At 41.2% G+C, this 19,173-nt stretch overlaps 1 protein-coding gene across 1 annotated transcript in view; it reads right to left on the reverse strand.

The window, feature by feature from the left end:
• Window positions 1-19,173, reverse strand: part of ush2a (Usher syndrome 2A (autosomal recessive, mild)) — a gene marked incomplete at both ends in the record, with an annotated part of 196,702 nt that overhangs the window by 18,228 nt on the left and 159,301 nt on the right. Inside the window, 5 exons of the mRNA XM_080028654.1 lie at window positions 9,849-9,985; window positions 10,089-10,306; window positions 11,502-11,664; window positions 14,190-14,348; window positions 17,063-17,220. Coding sequence (XP_079884780.1) covers window positions 9,849-9,985; window positions 10,089-10,306; window positions 11,502-11,664; window positions 14,190-14,348; window positions 17,063-17,220 — 835 coding nt within the window. The remainder of the gene's footprint in view (window positions 1-9,848; window positions 9,986-10,088; window positions 10,307-11,501; window positions 11,665-14,189; window positions 14,349-17,062; window positions 17,221-19,173) is intronic.

Genomic DNA, 19,173 nt, shown 5'->3' on the forward strand with positions numbered 1-19,173 from the left:
ACTATCTCATACAAACACATGTCCTGACACACACACACGGGCGCACAGACACACGCACACTTGTATTACACACCTATTAAAGAATATGTAGGTAAACATATACATGCAGAAATACCAGAGAAATAATGACATAAATACACACATTTCCTAACCTGTAAATCTGTAAGGTTTCCGTCTTATACTACATTTGTACTTATACTATACAGCATCTGACCTTGACATGTGTAAGAAGGAACAGCTGGAGCTTTTAAATGGTTCTGGTTAAGTTTTCAGCACACATTTTGTGGTACAAGCTATATTTGTATTCAGTGTATGTATATCATTTAGCAGCAGGTATTTATGATCTCACGGTAATATATAGGCCAAAATACAGCATAGGATTTTCAATGTTTGAAGCTAAAACTACAGACAAATGATTGTGTTACTGTTAAGTCTATTTGTTAAAGAGATGGCCTAGCTATGAATATCACATGAAAAGCTACAATGTAAAATATGAAAGGAAAAGGTTCCTGTCAACCCAAATTCAGTGTGCATGAGCATGTGCATGTGTGTGTGTGGATGATCAAAGTCACTAGTTAATGAAGCCAAATGCAAAAGGACAGAGGGGGAGCAAGAAGTCAAGAGAGAGAAAGAGAGAAGAAGAGAAAGAGAGATGGGGGAGAACAAGAGACATTTGCACAGATGTAAAAGAGAGAAAGTGTAAACATGACAAAGGGAGAGAAAAGATGACAATCGTATGGAGAAAAAGAGAGGTCTCACTAATTTACACATTAAAGAGCTCTCAGATCTTGCATGGTTCAACACAACTTGGCATTGAGGGCATAAGGCAATCTATTCAATCTTTTATTTCCTCATTACATCTTCTCTTTGGTGTGTGAGCTGAGCAACAGCGGGGGCCCTCTGGACAGCGCGTGTGTTTCTGAGTGTGTAGCCAGTAGCCTAAACCAAAGGGTCAGTGTGCACGTGAGCTCCTCAAACCCTGACCGAGAAGTTTGCTATCCCTGTTTAGTTGTGTGCATTTTGCATTTATCCTAACAAGCCTGCATCTGCAATGCATCCTGTTTTGTACCCATGTGTCCAGGGAAGTCTGTGCATGCTTGTGTGCAATCACACAGCTGTGTGTGTGTATGTGTGTGTATGTGTGTGTGTGATATTCAGGTAGAGAGGCATGGTGCGGCTGGGGGGACAGTGTGTGATACTAATTAAGAATAACCATGTGTATTTGTCAAAATAATTATGCTGATTATCTCACAAAGGCCCCAGCACTGGGCCCCGCAGAGAGACAGAGACAGAGAGATGGACCAACATTAGCATATGGCTACACGCCTGCAAGCATGCATGTACACGCACACACAGACCAACACACACAGGCACACACGCTCTTTGTCTATATCTCTCTCTCTCTCTCTCACTCACACACACACACACACACACACACACACACACAAACACACACACACACAGGTAAACAAAAAGTGAGTACCTAAAAACATATGAAAGAACCATGCCTGATGATAGGCAAATGGGCACCACCTGGTCTGCCTTAGGGATGTGTCTGTCCACAGTCCTTCTCTGGCCTCTCTGCTCAGTTATATTAAGTCCTGGAGAGATAATAAAGCACCATGCTGTTCCACCTTTTCCTATGTGTCTTGGCTTTTTCCCTCTATGGAAAAGCATGATATGATCAGATAGGATTCAATATAATTCAGCTCAATTTAATAAAATTCAGCTCGGTTCAATAAAATTCCGCTCAATTCAATTCAATGCTTTAGTCCGGTCTATTAGTGCAAGCTGTGCCCTGACCAGCCCTGTGAGAGCAGTAATTGTTTTCGGAGGTTTCTGAGGTGAGCCAGAGCACCACACGCTGCTCTCTCGCGCCCCATGCCAAGCTCTCAAGCCAAGTTTGTATGTGTGTGTGTGTACGTATTTATGTGCGCATGCCTAATTCAATGCTGCTGGAACAATTGCCCTGTGTCTGTTTGCAAATGCCCTGCATGGGTGTCCCTGCTAGTCAGTGTGCATCAGACAAACCATGACACATACAGACGCTTGTGCGACACATACACATACACATACGCAGAGACGCACAGCCACAGACACACACACAGTGCCATTAGGCATGTGTTTTGTCTGTGGCCAGCACGGACAGAGAGAGGGACTGCAGGGGTCTGGAACGGGCATGCCCACTTCACACCGTCAGCCATGATTGGCTTTGGCGGCTCTAGACCCCAGGAACAGCATATTTGGTGTGGGTATGCATGTTTGTGTGTGTGTGTGTGTGTGTGTGTGTGTGTGTGTGTGTGTGTGTGTGTGTGTGTGTGTGTGTGTGTGTGTGTGTGCGTGTGTGTGTGTGATGTGGCCAAAGCGGACAAATTGGGCAAGAGATAGTATGCTTAAAATCCACCGATATTCTCTCGAAATTGAAATTATCAAGTGCTTTGTTGCCTGTGTACGCAATTTTTTAAATGCTTTGTTTCATCAGGCAGTGCAATTCAATGCAAGAAATAATTTTTTTTCTTTTTTAAGCAATGACTGGCTGGTAAAAGAAACCAATACAATATAATTTTTTTTTATAAGCTATTTTCAATTAAGGGCTGCCAAAAAAGCACCATGTGAACATAAAAGCCAAAGAGCCAATGCCATTTCGCTTCCGGTTGTTTTCGCATATTTCTGTCTCTTTGAGGGACCAGCTTTGGAAGTAAAACCATGCTGAACCAAAGTAATTTTTGGGGTAGTGCTTTCATATTTTTCATGCAACCATTTTTTACCAGCCTCACACTGGAGGCCAATATAGAGCACTATATAAACTAATCTCTTCTAAAGGTTCACATGTACAAAACAAAAATGTGCAGATACAGAAAAGCATCTTAAAAAAAAAATCTTTTGGCATGCATGTCATCTTTAAACCCACTTACTGAATCGATGAACATAATGCAGGCGGACAAATGATAACATAAAATATAAAGTCAAAGACACAAAAGCTTTATCAAGACTTTAGTCAACAGTAGGGCCCACTTCCAAAACACTTGAAAAGGATTCAGTTACAAGTTCAAACACACACACACACACACACACTGAATTCCCTTTTTTTCCGCGCTCTCGAATAAGCACTTGCACACAGCATTCCTCTAAAGTGATGCCATCATATCGCAGTTGCTGCACTAAACACCCATTAAGACAAGGAGAGAGCACTACACTGGATGGTGTGGCCTCTTCACAGACGGACACACAATAACACACAACCTGTCATTACTGAGAGAAAGAGAGGGGCAAAGAGAAGGAGGAAGAGGAAGTAGGAGAATATAAACTCACTTGAAAAAAGAAATCACTTGAAAGAGTGAGAGGGAGAGAGAAGAAGCAGGAATTGAGGGGGACAAAAATGCTGGATGAGAATAACATAACAACTGTAATTTGTGACGGAAGTAGAGAAACCCTGCATGGAGACGTAGTGATGGAGGAAGGGCTGAGCTGTATGGAGTGACTGAGGGAGGAGTTGTGAAAAAAGAAGAGGAGACGGCGAGAGAGATTGCAGTAAAGAGAACAAGGACTGTTGTAGCCTGATTATTTGGCTGTTTATGCAGAATGCTGAGGGCCCTCCAATCAGAGTTGGAGACCTCTAACTAAGGGGTCTGATAGGCCGAGGGCCTAACGAACTCTGCATCTCAGTCTCCTCATTCTCTCCTTTAATCCTTCCCTCCTCTCTTCACCTGTCCTCCTCCCCTCTCAACCTCCTCATCCCTCTCTCCTCACCCTCTGTGCACTCAGCTCTGCATTTCTCTTTGCCACCACTCCTTTGTCTCCCTCATTTGTTAAAGGGTGTCACCCAAAGCAAGGGCAAAGCCTTGTCATTCCTATTCCTTTGACCACCCTCTCTCCTCCACTCTCCGTCTCTTCAGAGTATGATAACTGAAGAGCAAGTAAGAAAGGGTTATTTTAACTCATTTTATATAAACGTTTTATTTACATTTAAAAGGCAGCCTCACTGAAATCCATAATGTCAACTATAAATACCTTCATATTTTCTGTCATGTATTTTATAATATGTTTCTTTAGCCAGGACTGTAATAGGTGGGGGGCTTTTTGCTTCATTATGATGAAATCGAGAGCTCAACACCTTTAGACACTATAGAGAGATGTGCTGCAAATAGAGAAAACACAGTGCAGAAACACTGCAAGTCCAACACAACACAAATTTTCAGGGAAACCCAAAAAAGAAAAGGCTGAACACTTGTTAATGAATCTGGAAAATGAGTAGGCAGTGTTAATGTTAGTTTTAACTTTCTGATCACACAATTCTCATATTACTGTATTATAACACAACACACCTTGTCTCAACTACTCACTACATACTAACTGATTCAACAATTGTGTGTGTCTCTGTGAGACCTGGCTGCATTGAAGATGAATTTAAGATAAAGTACAAGAACTTGGGGTAAATCAACCAGTGAAGAGAGACTAATGAATGTCGTTGTGCCTTGCCAATAAATAGTCGGGCACATAAACCAACGTAAAACCACAACTTTGGTTTAAGTCAAATTAAACAGGGGATTTATAATGTGTCAACTGTTAAGCTTCAGACTTGCTGGAAGGTGGATATGGTTGTTTTTGGACAGAACCAGCCTAGCTGTGTCCCCCTGCTTCAAGTCTTTATGCTATGCTAAGCTAAGTTAAAATGCTTCTGGGTGTTATTTCATATTTATCCTATTCTATATGAAAGTAAGTGGTATCTATATCCTTCATCGAGCCTAAGCAAGTAAGCAAATTAAGTTTATTTCTCAAAAATGTTTTGCTATTCGTTAAGGTGTTTCCCCTTTCTTATTAGTAATGTGGCTAGCTAACCCATCTGCCAGTTGCCTGCTGAGATATTCCCATACTTTTTAGCTCATCATCTTTGTATTTGATCACATCCTTACTGTGCACATCTAAGCAAAACAATGTGAAACACATGCCAACATACAGTATAGCACTATGCATTTGTATTCACACCATGTGTTTGACACTACTTATCAACACATCTGCAGACCATTCATGTCTAAGTACACACCACACCTTCTGATAACATGGCCATACTTACATCCATCTCAGTGTGGCACATGGCTGAATTCACACATTCTGACTGTGCTGGTGACACACACACACATACACATACATAATGAAACTCATGTCAGCTTTGAGACACAGTTCGCCGGCTGGCCCACGCTGTCCTAGACTCTCTGACGGGCCCTTAATGGTAAACTAACAGATTGTAAACATGCTGCTAGCCTCTCTCTCTCTCTCTCTCTCTCTCTCTCTCTCTCTCTCTCTCTCTCTCTCTCTCTCTCTCTCTCTCTCTCAGCTTTCTATATTAAATCACTTTCTCTTTCTCTCCTTCTATATCCGTCACTTATTTTCAACTCCTCTCATTCCTCACCTCTTTCACTTCCCTTCTACCCCTGTTCGCTTCAACTGTCTGCCTCCATCCCCATCCCTTCTTCCCTTTCCCTCTCTCTCCCTCTCTCTCTTGCTTTTCCTGGGGTATTTTTTAAACAATGTGTCCTTCATGTACGGTTGGTTATGGGGTGTACAGAAGGACATCATTAGCGCTGGTGGTTAAGCTGTAATTTACACCATTACCGAGGTAGGGGCCATTTTTATTGCCTAGTAAATTTCAGCTCTGAAATATTTAGACCATATGGCTCAATTTGTGTAATAACCTTAATTTCCAAGCACCCTTCAGCTCCCTTCAGCGCCGGCTGTTGTTGGCGGATGGCAGGGTGGTGTGTGTACGCATTCGTATGTGTGTGCACGGTTGGATTGGAGCAATTGGAGCACACACACACACACACACACACACACACACACACACACACACACACGCACAAATGCAGTCATGTATATAGAAACATGAACATGGCAAAAATGTTAACGCATACGCTACACATAACCCCTTACATACGCATTCCACACACTCTTACTGATTCATTCATTCACACACACTAAAACAAAAGTGCACACACACACACACACACACACACACACACGTATCTATGCATGGCGGTAGCAGATTAATAGGGTGTCAGCTTGTGTTTGGGTGAGGGAGCGTCAGGCGTCGGCCAGATGGTTCTCAGGGATGATGACTGTCAGGGGTCCTGCTCTGATCAATGGGATGTATTAATACAGAACACACACTCGCACGCACATGCACACGCACACACACGCACACACACGCAAACACACACACACACACACATTGTTGAACATACAGTAAACACACAAACAAAAATATGGAAAGTATGCACACATGCACACATTCAACCATATTCAGACATATGTATCCACATAAAGTACTACACACACACACACACACACACACAACACACACACACACACACACACACACACACACACACACACACACACACACACACACACACACACACACACACACACACACACACACACACACACACACACACACACACACACACACACACACACACACACATATGTATGCACATGGTCTAACCTCACCAGTGATCCCAAGGGCCACAGTAACATCTGGAAGAGCCAAGGGAGGGAGGAAAGGACAGAAGAGGAAAGGATGAGAAAGAGATAGGTGGTAGGCAGGGAAATACAGCAGCCAAGAGGATTCCAAAAGTGAAAGGAGGAAGAACCGGGAGGGGAGGAGAGTGACCAGACAAGGCAAAGTATGTGCAAAGGGAGTAAGGGAAGAGATAGGAGATTGAAGGTGTAGAGATTGGGTGAAATAATAAAGGAAGGTAAAGGAAGGTTGTAGAAATGGTGGAAGAAGAGATCGGATGTAAGAGAAGAGCTGCAGAAATGAAGGTAGGGTTGAAGGGAGATACAGGAAGAGGAATGAGGTAGAAACGGGTTAGGGTTTAAAGGGAACAAAATGGAATGTAGTGAGGGATTTGAATAGAAAAAACAGATAAAGAACGAAAGGGTGAAAGACAGAAGGGAGGAGAGGATTTGGGGAGGCATGAGGTGAGGGCAGGTACATTTAATGAAGGCAAAATAACCTTTGAAGCTAGAATTCCAATGATACGGAGATAGAAGCTTGATGAGCTTTATAGAGAAGGGAAATACAAACAGTCCCTGTGTATACCGCCCTGTGTGAAAAACTAGAGCTGGGTGGAAGGATGGACTAAGAGGAAGATGTTTAAGAGAACAGAGGAGAGAAAATGAAGAGGAATATAGAGAAAAGTGGAATTAAAAAAACTCTGACACAATAACTCTACTGGGTTGTTTGAGTGACTAACATGTCTGTCAGAAATTCACTCTCCATGCGAGAGTGAATTTTATAGGGAGTGTGTATCTTTGCCTGTGAGACTGTGTGTGTGTGTGTGTGTGTGTGCCAGGCGGCGCATAGGGGTCTAGCGAGGCAGGCCGCCTACGCTTCGTACCCTCATTCCGTCCGATTGCCATGACGACCCCATTAATCAGCCAAGCTGGCACAGAGCAGGGTTCCCAGCCCAGCCTGAGATCAATACACACACACACATACCAAATGGACACAGACACAAACACACATGCACAAACAGTACACCCCACACACTAAGACATTTGAATCAGAAGAGAATGGGTGGATTAGTGATATTAAGGAGAGAAACAAGTTTATGTTAATTATGAAGAAGTGAGGACAAAGCCTACAGGGAGTCTTAATGTCACTTCCAGCACTCTCTCCTTTCCTGTGGTTCAAAATTCATATTCTGCAATAAATACACTTTGCTATTGCACGTCCTATTACATTTGAACCTTTTGTTAATTTAAATTATTTTGTTAGCACTAAAAATAACTAGAGCTCCCATACAGTCAGCATGTTATGTGTGTGCGTTTTATTTTTTTTCCCTTATCGATGATATCCATCCACTCCCTTCTTTAAAATGTGAATTCTCCTCTGTTCTTGCTGTAAGATCTGTTTACAAAAAAACAGGTCCTCCATGTCCTCTTTGACTTTGTGGTTTAATGATGGTTGCAGGTGATATTTTACCTGTAGTGGTCTTGGGCTGTTAAAATGAGCTAAAAACAGCAACAAGTATTTAAATGAAAACATTTATTCTTTATTAAATCTACCATCTCTGTCTAGACAAATGGGGTGTAGTACATGACATGCTTTTGAGCAAGGATATGCTGTTGACTTGAATTTTAAGTTAATTTATTAATTGATTTTTTACCATTTAGGTGTCAAACATCTATCCCATATATCAAAAATGATTGGCTGTGCATTGCTAACCAGCACAAAGTCAAGACCAAAATGTTACACATTCCTCTATAGCTTGCTCTTCTCAAGTTTGATCAGAACATTCAAATTTTCACTTGCTTTGTGTTTTTCCTAAGCATTTGGAGCACATTTGGCGAAGGCAACTGCTTGACAAATGACCGCCACCAAAATAAGTCTTTGCCATGTCAATGAGCTGCTCACACAAACTCACACGCGCACACACACGCGCGCGCACGCACACACAAACACACACACACACACACACACACACACACACACACACACACACACACACACACACACACACACACACACACACACACACACACACACACAAACAGCAGTGTTCCATATCAATGAGAAGGTGAAAGGTCTCCATTTACATCTTGTATTAATTATGAGTGACAAGCCAAAGGTCACAAAGGGAGAAGAGGCCACTGGTATGGACAGAATATAGATATATACTTCTACCTCTTCACCACAGTTTCCTCCTTTCCCTATCTATCACTCTGTCTCACCCCCTCTTCTTCCTTCAATTGTCTTTTCTCTCCCCTCCACGCTCTCTTTAGGTCTAACTCATTCTTGCTCTGATATCTTACCTTCTCTTTTAGCTGTTCGTTGTCCTGCCACTATGTCTCTCTGTCTTTTGATTTTTCCCATTTATTCTTTGAGTGTATATTGATGTGTTAATCTCCATTCTTCTTTCCCCTCTCTCTATTCTCATCTATACATCTTGGTTTATCTGGTTTGATCATGTTTCTGTCTCTTCATCCCTCTGAAAGAGACATCCCTCTCTTTAAAGTATAACTACTGCGTGTAAGAAGAATTTAAAAAGAACAAGTTTCAGATATTAATTGACGCACACACACACACACACACACACACACACACACACACACACACACACACACACACACACACAAACACACACAGTGGTGCACTCAAGGATGCTGGTCACTTTTGGCAATTATCCCACAGCATGTTTGAGTGAACTTTGCCTGCTTATTCATCTTAAAACTCATATTTAGAATAGACGACACCTATAAACACAGTAATATCTGTCTTCATGTTTGTATGTTTGTATAGTATAAATGTGGTGTGTGTGTGTGTGTGTTTGGTGTGACGGGTCTTGCCTATAGTTATTCCCTCTGTTGGTGAGTCAGGCATGGCAGATAATTGTGGGAATGGCCCCAGGGAATAGCAGGGCATGTGCAGGTGTGTGTGTGTGTGTGTGTGTGTCTTCAGGCCCCTCACTGGCAAACAGATGGCACTAGCACCACAGGTAGAGTCCAAATTTCTTTACATGCATCAACAATTGACAATAGACACACACTCTCTCACAAACACATTTATACCATATAGACCATTTACTTTTTACACATTTGCATGTGTGAGCAATCATAGTACTAAAAGTATAGTAGTACAAAGAATAATTTATGGCTGAGGGCAGCTCCTCCAAAATGATGTTGGATACAAGAAATAGCAGCAGAAAACAACATGCCATCAAGGAAGAGACTGTCCTCACACATACAAAATAAATGCATGCATGCTCCCATTATCTAGTATTCACTGTGTTAGTGTGTGTGTGTGTGTGTGTGTGTGCATCTATGTGTATGTGTGCATTTACCTCCACAGTGAGAGCAGTTACAGCAGGTGAATGTAGTGTTGGGTCCTGTTGGTGCTTCTTGTAAACCAGTCTATAGTGGGAAATGAGACCGTTGGGCTGTCCCGGTTCACTCCATTTCAGATGAGCAGAGTATGCACCTGTCAAAGCGCACACAATGTATGACTGTTACAATGACTCAAAATGACCAAAATTCGAGGACATTTGAGCCCAACCAGTTTTCATGTGACTCGAGGAACTTACCGGTGGGTGTGACAGTGGGTGGGGCCATATCTTGAGGTTCGGCCTGTAATGTCTGACCAGAAGCCCATTGGCTTAGAACTGAGCCTTTGGAGTTGTGGGCGCGAACCCTGTACTGGAAGCTGCTGAAGGCTTGCAGGGCTGGACTCGCATCAAAGAATTCAAGCGGCCCACCGGACCAGATCAAAACAAGCAGTTCCTCCTCTTTTCCATCTGGTTGTCTATAATAGAATATATTGTCTCAGCCATTCATCATAGTTTATTCCTTGTGTTTTCTGAAATGTAAATCACTTAGTACATATAGGGGTTGATCTACTTAATGTTTGTGCATATAAAAATGCATGCAAACATGATTTGACGTGCAAAAACCGTTCAAGCTGATCTACTAATGTTTGCTCACTGAGGATTATTGGTCAAATAACACGCGCTGTCCATTTAGTACGTTTGCCATATGCAGAAAATATGGGAGGAGTAGATGCAAAAAGGTTTTGATCACTTCCTCTAACATGTTTGCATGATGAAATTGTTTGTAATACAGTAAAGCAGCTCCATCAAAACATTTTTTTTTGTTTTTTTTGGAAATCCTATATACTGTAAGTACACAACCCACTTCCCCTTGCCAGTAGATTATCCACATAATATAACTCAATATCAATTCAATAAAATGTAAAGCTCACAGCCTTTGAAGAGAGAGAGAGAGAGAGAGAGAGAGAGAGAGGGACAGGGACATAGAGAGAAAGAGAGAGAGCGAGAGAGAGAAAGAGAGATAGCGTGGTTTTAGTACAAGCCTCTCATCGGCAGTTAATTGTACCACTATAACTGCCCGTCAAAAAATGCTTGAATTAATCTAGTAACAAAACAAGGTATTCTCATTTCTTAGGTATGTGATGTCATTATTTGGTATACTGAAATACCAGTATACTTTGTGTGCTATTAGAAAAATGTTTTAAAACGTCCTGTCTTAAACATCATGTGTAAGCCACTGTCTGATGCAAGCATCCTAATGTATTGGTAAGCCCCTTTTTCTGTGTTTCAGGTGTGGGAGAAAGTAAGAGAGATTCTGTCTGCATGAGTCTGATCATGCCAGGTGTGTCAGTGTGTGTGTATGTGAAATGCTATGCTAATGTGTGTTTCCTGAGGACTTAAAGGGCTTAGACTGGTCTGACCCTGCATACAGATCACACACTCTGGTCAACAAGCAGACCACGACCTTCAGCATGTATTAATTCATGCACGCTCACACAGAGAACCTAGACTGGGATGCAGACATTTGCTAAATTCACTAAAACTTCTACTTTTACTTTTCTGTATATAGAAATAAATACGCTTATACTATGTATGTATTCTGTTTCATTTGTTTTGTGGCAATTTGCATTTGTGAATGTTAACAGTATGTATGTGTTTAGTGTATGTTACCTGAATATATGGTAGGATGTGATGAGTCCATTGGGTTTATTGGGGGGTAACCATTGGATCTCCAGGACATTAGCTCCAGCTGCCTTTACTTTGGGTGGCGACAGACCTTCTGGGACACTCTCTAACATCCGAACATACACACCCTCTCCTACACCACACCCCTCTCCAGGGACCAAAACAGGAGCAATGTTTCATAAAACACACATTCATAGAGACATGTCTTCAGTGCATGGGTTTATTTTATAAGTATGAATGAAAGAAATTAGATCAATAAAATAGCTTTTAAGAAAAACATTTTACTTATTCAGGACGAGTAATTTCTCCCATTATGACGTATTGCTCAAGGCCCCCTCAAGCAGTAAGTACGAAATTCACTTTCATTTAGCAAGAGTACAAAAACATCATAGTGCTGACCAGAGCCGGCCCGAGGCATAAGCGAACTAAGCGGCCGCTTAGGGCCCCCGACTGCCTGGGGGGCCCCCTCCAAAAAAAAAAAAAAATTTTTTTTTTTTTTTTTTTTTTTTTAGTTTGTGTGTTTGATATTAACATCATATTGTGCAAATGTGAGTTATCATACAAAAAAAGGAATAAAATGTTTTGGTCTAGATCAGGGGTGTCCAAACTTTTTTCACTGAGGGCCACATACAGAAAAATCTACGAAGGGCCGGGCCACTTTGCAAAAATAACACATTTATCAGGACATGTAGCTGCTCTGATGTTTAGTTTCATAGTGTCTTCGTCAATTGTAATCCTTCTTCACGGCAACACTTTTCTTGCACATTAAACAGACACATTCCCTCTCTTGTTAAATGCCATTGATACACCCAGTGTTTTCCTTTTTTGCGTTCAATGTCCAACTGGGTGAAAATAGTAGCCAGCCCTCGTAGGGGGGTCCGGGGGTATGCCCCCCGTGAGATTTTTTTAAGTTTTTAAAGTGAAATGCATGAATCTGGTGCACTTTGAGAGGGAAATTAAGAGGCTAAATCCGAAGAATTTTGTGAATAAAAATGGAGACACTGTGTCAGATGAATTAGAAGCTATTGGAGAAGGACACAGATTTTCCATATTAATATTAATTTAAAATAAAATATTATGCAGGGTCCTCTGGGATGGGCTTGTTGCTCTTTTTCTTTTATGGGACATATTTCTCTGTAATATAATGAGTGCATTTAAATTATTTAAAAATTAAAAGGGCCATATTACATTACATTTTTAAAAACGGCCGCGGGCCAATAAAAAGCGGGCCGCGGGCCGCAGTTGGCCCGCGGGCCGTAGTTTGGACACCCCTGGTCTAGATAATTAATAGCCTAAAAATGTAATCAGTTCATCTGGGAGGTAATCCGAAATTATCTGATCATGTCACGTTCACATCCATGCACAGTGTGTATTGAGTTTATTTAAAAACAATTGGAAATGGGGCTGCCCTCAGTTGCCCATGCACTGTGTATAGTCTATAGCCTATTTCAGCCTTGTCTGTGGAAAAAAAGATACAGTAGCTGGACAACAGAGTTCTTCTGCTTAGTTCCTCACACTGCATTTAAATGCATTCACTATATTACAGAGAAATATGTCCCGTAAAAGAAAAAGAGCTCCAAGTCCAACCCAGAGGACCCTCCATAATATTTTATTTTATATTAATATATATATATATTTTTTTAAAGATATTTTTTGGGCATTTTTATGCTTTATTGATAGTGCAGAGAGACAGAGGTGAAATGGGGCAGAGAGGGGAGTGACATGCAGAGAACGACCGCGGGTGGGAATCGAACCCGGGTCTGCTGCTGGGCTCGGCCCGGGAGGGGGACGCCTTACTATATTAATATTTTTATGGAAAATCCATGTGTCCTTCTTCAATAGCTTCTAATTCATCTGACCCAGTGTCTCCAAATTATTTGTTCACACAATTTCTCATATTTAGCCTCTTAATTTTCCTCTCAAAGTGCACCAGATTCATGCATTTCACTTTAAAAAGGTTACAAAAATCTCCCGGGGGGGCATACCCCCGGACCCCCCTAGGAGGGTCTGAATCTCGCCTGTCAAATATTTTCGCACAGCCGCACAGTGGAGGCACTAGCGGAAAACACTGGGTGTGTGAATGATATTTAACAAAGATCTATAGTTTCAGCAGCACTAACATTGGAGAGGGGCCCCCTAATCATATTTCGCTTAGGGCCCCCTGAAGGCTTGGGCCGGCTCTGGTGCTGACAGATGCCATTTTCCCATATGGGTGGGAATACCTGTGCCGAGCCATGAGACAGATTTCACATAAAGATTGTAAAGTATTTTTTTTTAGATTCCTGCTATTTTTTTATTGAGCCTCTGAACTTTGCATGGATTGTTTATTACAATGTCTTCCTTAAACTTATGATAAAACAAATAACACTAAACGAATAAAAAGGTGCATACAAAATATAAGTTTTAAATGACTTGCCATATCACAGGTAAGTGTGATCCTTGCCTCCTGTGAGGCTGTTGTTGAAATGCATCGACATGCTATAACACGGCTAAAGCTCGATGTGCCATGCTACTGGGAAATGGCCAATAGCTACAGTTAAAGATCACTGTTCAAATTCTATTCAATTCTGTTTAATTATTTGATAGGAACAAACTACTAACAAAGTGTTTCTAGCATATTTAGGATTTAAATAAAAAATATATACGTAATTACGTATATGATCAAATACTTACCAATTTGGCAGGCCTGCACTCTGATGTAGTAAGTGGTGAATGGCTCCAGACCTTTAATAGTGAGGTGCAGGTCTCGCCCAGCATGATGTATTATGGTTCTTTCACTTCCTGGTTTTAACAGGATATTGTAGTTTAAAAGTTGTCTGCTTTCAAGCTGAGCTGTGGAAAATGAGAAAGACACACAGAGCATGATTACCTTCAGCTACTTTTACTTTGTGCTTTGGTTTTGAGTGCATTTAAAACTTCAAACATTTCATCAATCCAAAATGACAGCAATCCAATCATAAAAGCAGTATTTATTAGTGCTGTCAAACAATTAAAATATTTAATCGCGATTAATTGCATTAATGTCATATTTAACTCGCGATTAATCGCAATTAATCGCACATTTTTATCTATTCTAGCCTAAATTTCCCTTGATTTCTTTTTGTCCCATTATTTTTTCTCATTGTAATGCTCTTTTCACACCCATTCTCTACACCCTTGTAATTCAGTGTATTTCTTCTAAAATATCATAATTTACAATTCAGTGCAAATAGACAACAATGTAGAATAAAAAAGGAAGTTCCAATTATGTTTGTGTATGCTGTTCTAGGGGTGGGGGGAGGGGGATCTACATGACTTAACAGTAACTTAATGGCGAGCCATATGTATAGTTTGTGGTGTTTCAGTTGTTCTAACATTTCTAGTTGATGCAACAGCATGTGAAAAAACCACAACGTTTGCTAGGCCATGACGAGCGTTAATCACGCGATAAAAAAATTGACGCCGTTAAAATGGGTTTGGGTTAACGCCGTTAATAACGCGTTAAACTGACAGCACTAGTATTTATACATGTATACAGTGTGCTACAAACTGTTGTTATCTTTTTAACATCATACAATCATGGTAATCTTCATATTGTCAAATAAAGCATCCAGCCATGAACTGTACCATACCCACAATTACACAAAAGGCAGTGGACCTTTATAGACATTACCACTTTAAAGGCACAAGTCTTATTCCATGTTGCATACTAAGGTGCATGCTCATGTTAGGTAACTTGATAATACCAAAGTTGTATTGCATATAGAATACAGTATATTTAGTCACAAATGTTTGATTCTGATTATGGACATGTGTTCTGTCTTTTAAAAGGTTAGATAACTTAAGTAACTCTCTAAGTGCACCTGTAGATTCTGTCTTATTTTGGTCTTATAACTGACTGTTCTTGCCTTCACAATCCTGGCACTGTGGTCACACAAATGTATACATTCAGAAACACCCACATAGATACAAACACACACCTAGACTTTGTTAATATTCTCACCGGAGGTTTTTCCATAATTCAGGCCAACTGTATCATGATGGGTTATTCAACATTCATGAACTCTGGATATCTCGAGAACGAACTGATTACCAGACAAATGAAAGACTTCAATTATTCACCCCGAACTCACATATGCACGCACGCACACACAAACACACACACACCTATTCTCTGACTTCAGCACATAGAGTTTGGATTACCACACTTACACACACACACACACACACACACACACACACACACACACACACACACACACACACACACACACACACACACACACACACACACACACACACACACACACACACACACCACAATGGGGGAATTGATCCTAGGGTAAATGTCTTTTAAATAGCCATACGTCAGTGCTTTGGCAGCCAATGTACGCATATGAACACACATACACGTGTGCACGTACATACACACAGACAGTCACACTTTCAGAGAGACTGACACACACATATTCATACACACACAAGTCGAAAACACTCCAGACTCTGGGCTCAGGGAGTTAACCAAGCGTGCGAACCCAGACGATATTTCCTCACCTTTAAAATCAACCCGTAATGACGATAGAATGGGCCTGCCTATGGAAATGTCTGCACAGTGACGTTCACACACACACATATGCACACACAGAAATGTGTGCACACACACTCCAATACACATGTTTAAAGATGCATGCATAAACACAAATACACAGACACAAAATATACACACACACACACACACAAGCAACAAAGTGAAGTGTCTTTGCTAGTTGGCCCTATAAGCGGTTTCTGAGATAGGATATCAGCCTAATGAGAGAGTAATAGCCAATGATAGATGGGTTAGGGCAGACAATCACTGCCCCATAAGCATGAAACTCAGCCCTGAGTGTATGCTTGTGTAAACCTGTGTGTGTGTGTGTGTGTGGCCGGGGTCCTGAGAGGCCAGAAGGTGAATGGAAAGCTTTGTTTTAGCCTGACCTCTCATATCAGAGGAAGGAGAGATTCACATGGAGGAAGCTTCTCTATGGTCAGTTTAATATGCAGAGTAATATTTTTCTCTGCCATGTACAACTAAATCCAATAATTGTGTGTGACAACTACTGTTTTAGTGTCTTGTAAAACATACTTAAATTTTGGGGAAATTCTGGGAAAAATGTCATGTTAACGCTGTTCACAGTCTCTCTTTCATGCAAAAAGTGAATAAATTATATCTGCTTATTCTGTGGGTTTATTTAGAAATGCTCTTGCTCTTTATTGATGCTAAAGGGCGACCCCTATTAGTTATTTCATAATTGCTTCAAGTGTATGTGACGTTTATGTATGTTTAAACACGGATGCACACAAAAATCTTTGAAAAGCAATAAAGTTGAGATACACATGTGATTCAGCATTGTTACTGTTTAATATACCTCAGTTTATATATATCCTCATTAACAAACACAGAACAAGTTAGTTCTATCCACAGAAACCAGATGAAACTGTCTAACCTGCGATACCACTCTGATTAAAGCAAATATTTAAAATGACTCTTCCATCCATCCATCCATCCATCCATTTAGAGAGCTACTCACCAGGAGGCATCCAGGCGAGAGAGATGGAGTGGGGGCCCGACACTGTCACGTTGTGGGGAGCTGGGATCCCAGTGGGGCAGGAGACTGGTGTTTGTATAACATATTTGTCACTCACTCCCGTCCCACCCGCTGTACTGGCCTCCAGCTCATACACATACCTGAAGAGGTGGTAGGGTAAATAGGGGTGAGTGAGCAAAGCATCAAAAAGATAGCAGACAGGGGGAACAGAAAGGGTTTTAAGGTCACTTTTACACAGAACAGCACAGATACAGCAAACACATCAGCACCTGGTTCAGACCATGGCTTAGACAGTCAATATGGAAAGATAATTGTTAAATATATTTGATATTAATAAATAAAATATCCATATTAAAGGTGGAGTGAGCGAATATGGAGAACGCTTGTTGTCAAAATCACTTTTCATTATTATTATTTAATTATTATATTTATTATAACATACACCACATATATAATCTGTCATTTCTTGGTGCTTTATTGACTATATTATATGAATCTACTTTTGCAGCATTAAGGAGCACAACATCACATCTGGATGCTAGAGGAGCTTTTATACTGACAATAACAGAGCAACGCAAGAGGCTGTAAGGAGATCATCTTTCTATAGTTAACAGACAATAGATGGGAATGGAAAGTTAATTAGAATAGTTTAAAACCAGACATGGGAGCTTATGCATATACTGCATTCATGCTAGCATGCATTATGAACAACAAGGCTGTTTCTGACTAAATTGTTCCACGACATTGTCCAAAAAACCCTTGAGCTTGGGCTTTCTAGTAGTGATTAATTGATAAATTCAAAACAACCTCTGGAGAGACTCACAGAAATCATGGCCTCTATTTGCAGGGGCCTGCAACCGGCCCCTGCAAATAGATTCAAACATATGTGTATTTGTGTGCACTTGTTCGTGTGTAAGCTCATACACTTGAGATTAATTTCTTCCTCTTTTTCCCTGCCCCACATATACCTTTCTTTCTCTCTCGTCCCACTCTTTACGTCTCTGCCCCATGACATCATAAGATAGATTTCCCTTTTAAGAGCGTGTGGCTGCCTGGCGCTAAAGCCTACATTAGCTGTGTAAGTGGGCCACCATTTAACATTAAAAGCCTTTAATTTGCTATAAACTCCAACACACATACATTAATAGCCAGTGCTGTTCGGTTATTGTTCCTGCACAGAATGTTTTAAACAGGAGGCCATTAGTGTCTCTGCAGAGGGTTAGAACGTAGTCGGTAAAGGTTATTAAAACTACTCATATGTTACTTTCATAGAAGCGTGCGCACGCACATGCACACACACATACACACACACACACACACACACACACACACAGTGATACACACAGACAGACATATAGATGAATACACTTCTTTGAGACACACCAACTGTGGTAGTGAGAGAAATAAAGAGTGTAAGAGACAGAGGAACAGAAATCATGAGTGGAAGAGAGTGAACCAGAGACTGTGATGGAGAAGGAGAATTCTATCATGGCATACGGTTTCAGCGGGAGAATGAATTTAAACACTTCATCACTGGAAGATATTTACTTAAATGTAAACACCGCCTTGGGATATCAAGAGTAAAATGGTGTGTGTGTGTGTGTGTGTGTGTGTGTGTGTGTTTATGTGTGTTGTAGGTAACCGGCAAGTGAGGCATTTGCATCTGTTTGGCTGTGGATGTTGCTGTGTGTGTGTGTGTGTGTGTGTCCTGCGGGGCCAGCCAGAGGGAATAGGTTAATTCTCTCGTCATCTTAGACACTTCCTGGGCTGCCGAAGCAAAGTGACAGCTAATCAACATTGTCATAAATAATCAATGGCCACTTTGAGCAGTCTCACGCACGGACACATGCACACACAGACATGCATTCGTGGGCATACACACACGCACACATGTGTGGCAAAAACACACACAAGTCCGCCTGTATAATGGGGCTGGTGCTCCCTGTGTAATTCTTGGCGCAGGGCTAAATTGGGAAAATAAGGAAAGGAGGAATGAGGCAAGAAGGAAAAGATGGGGGAGGGAGGGAGGGTGAGAGGAAAGAGAAGTGAATAGGAAGCGAGAAGTGATGAGGAGCAAAGGGGTCGGGACGGGA

The sequence above is a fragment of the Ammodytes marinus genome (genome assembly GCF_949987685.1).
Source record: "Ammodytes marinus genome assembly, chromosome: 1".
Classification (NCBI taxonomy): Eukaryota; Metazoa; Chordata; class Actinopteri; order Uranoscopiformes; family Ammodytidae; genus Ammodytes; species Ammodytes marinus.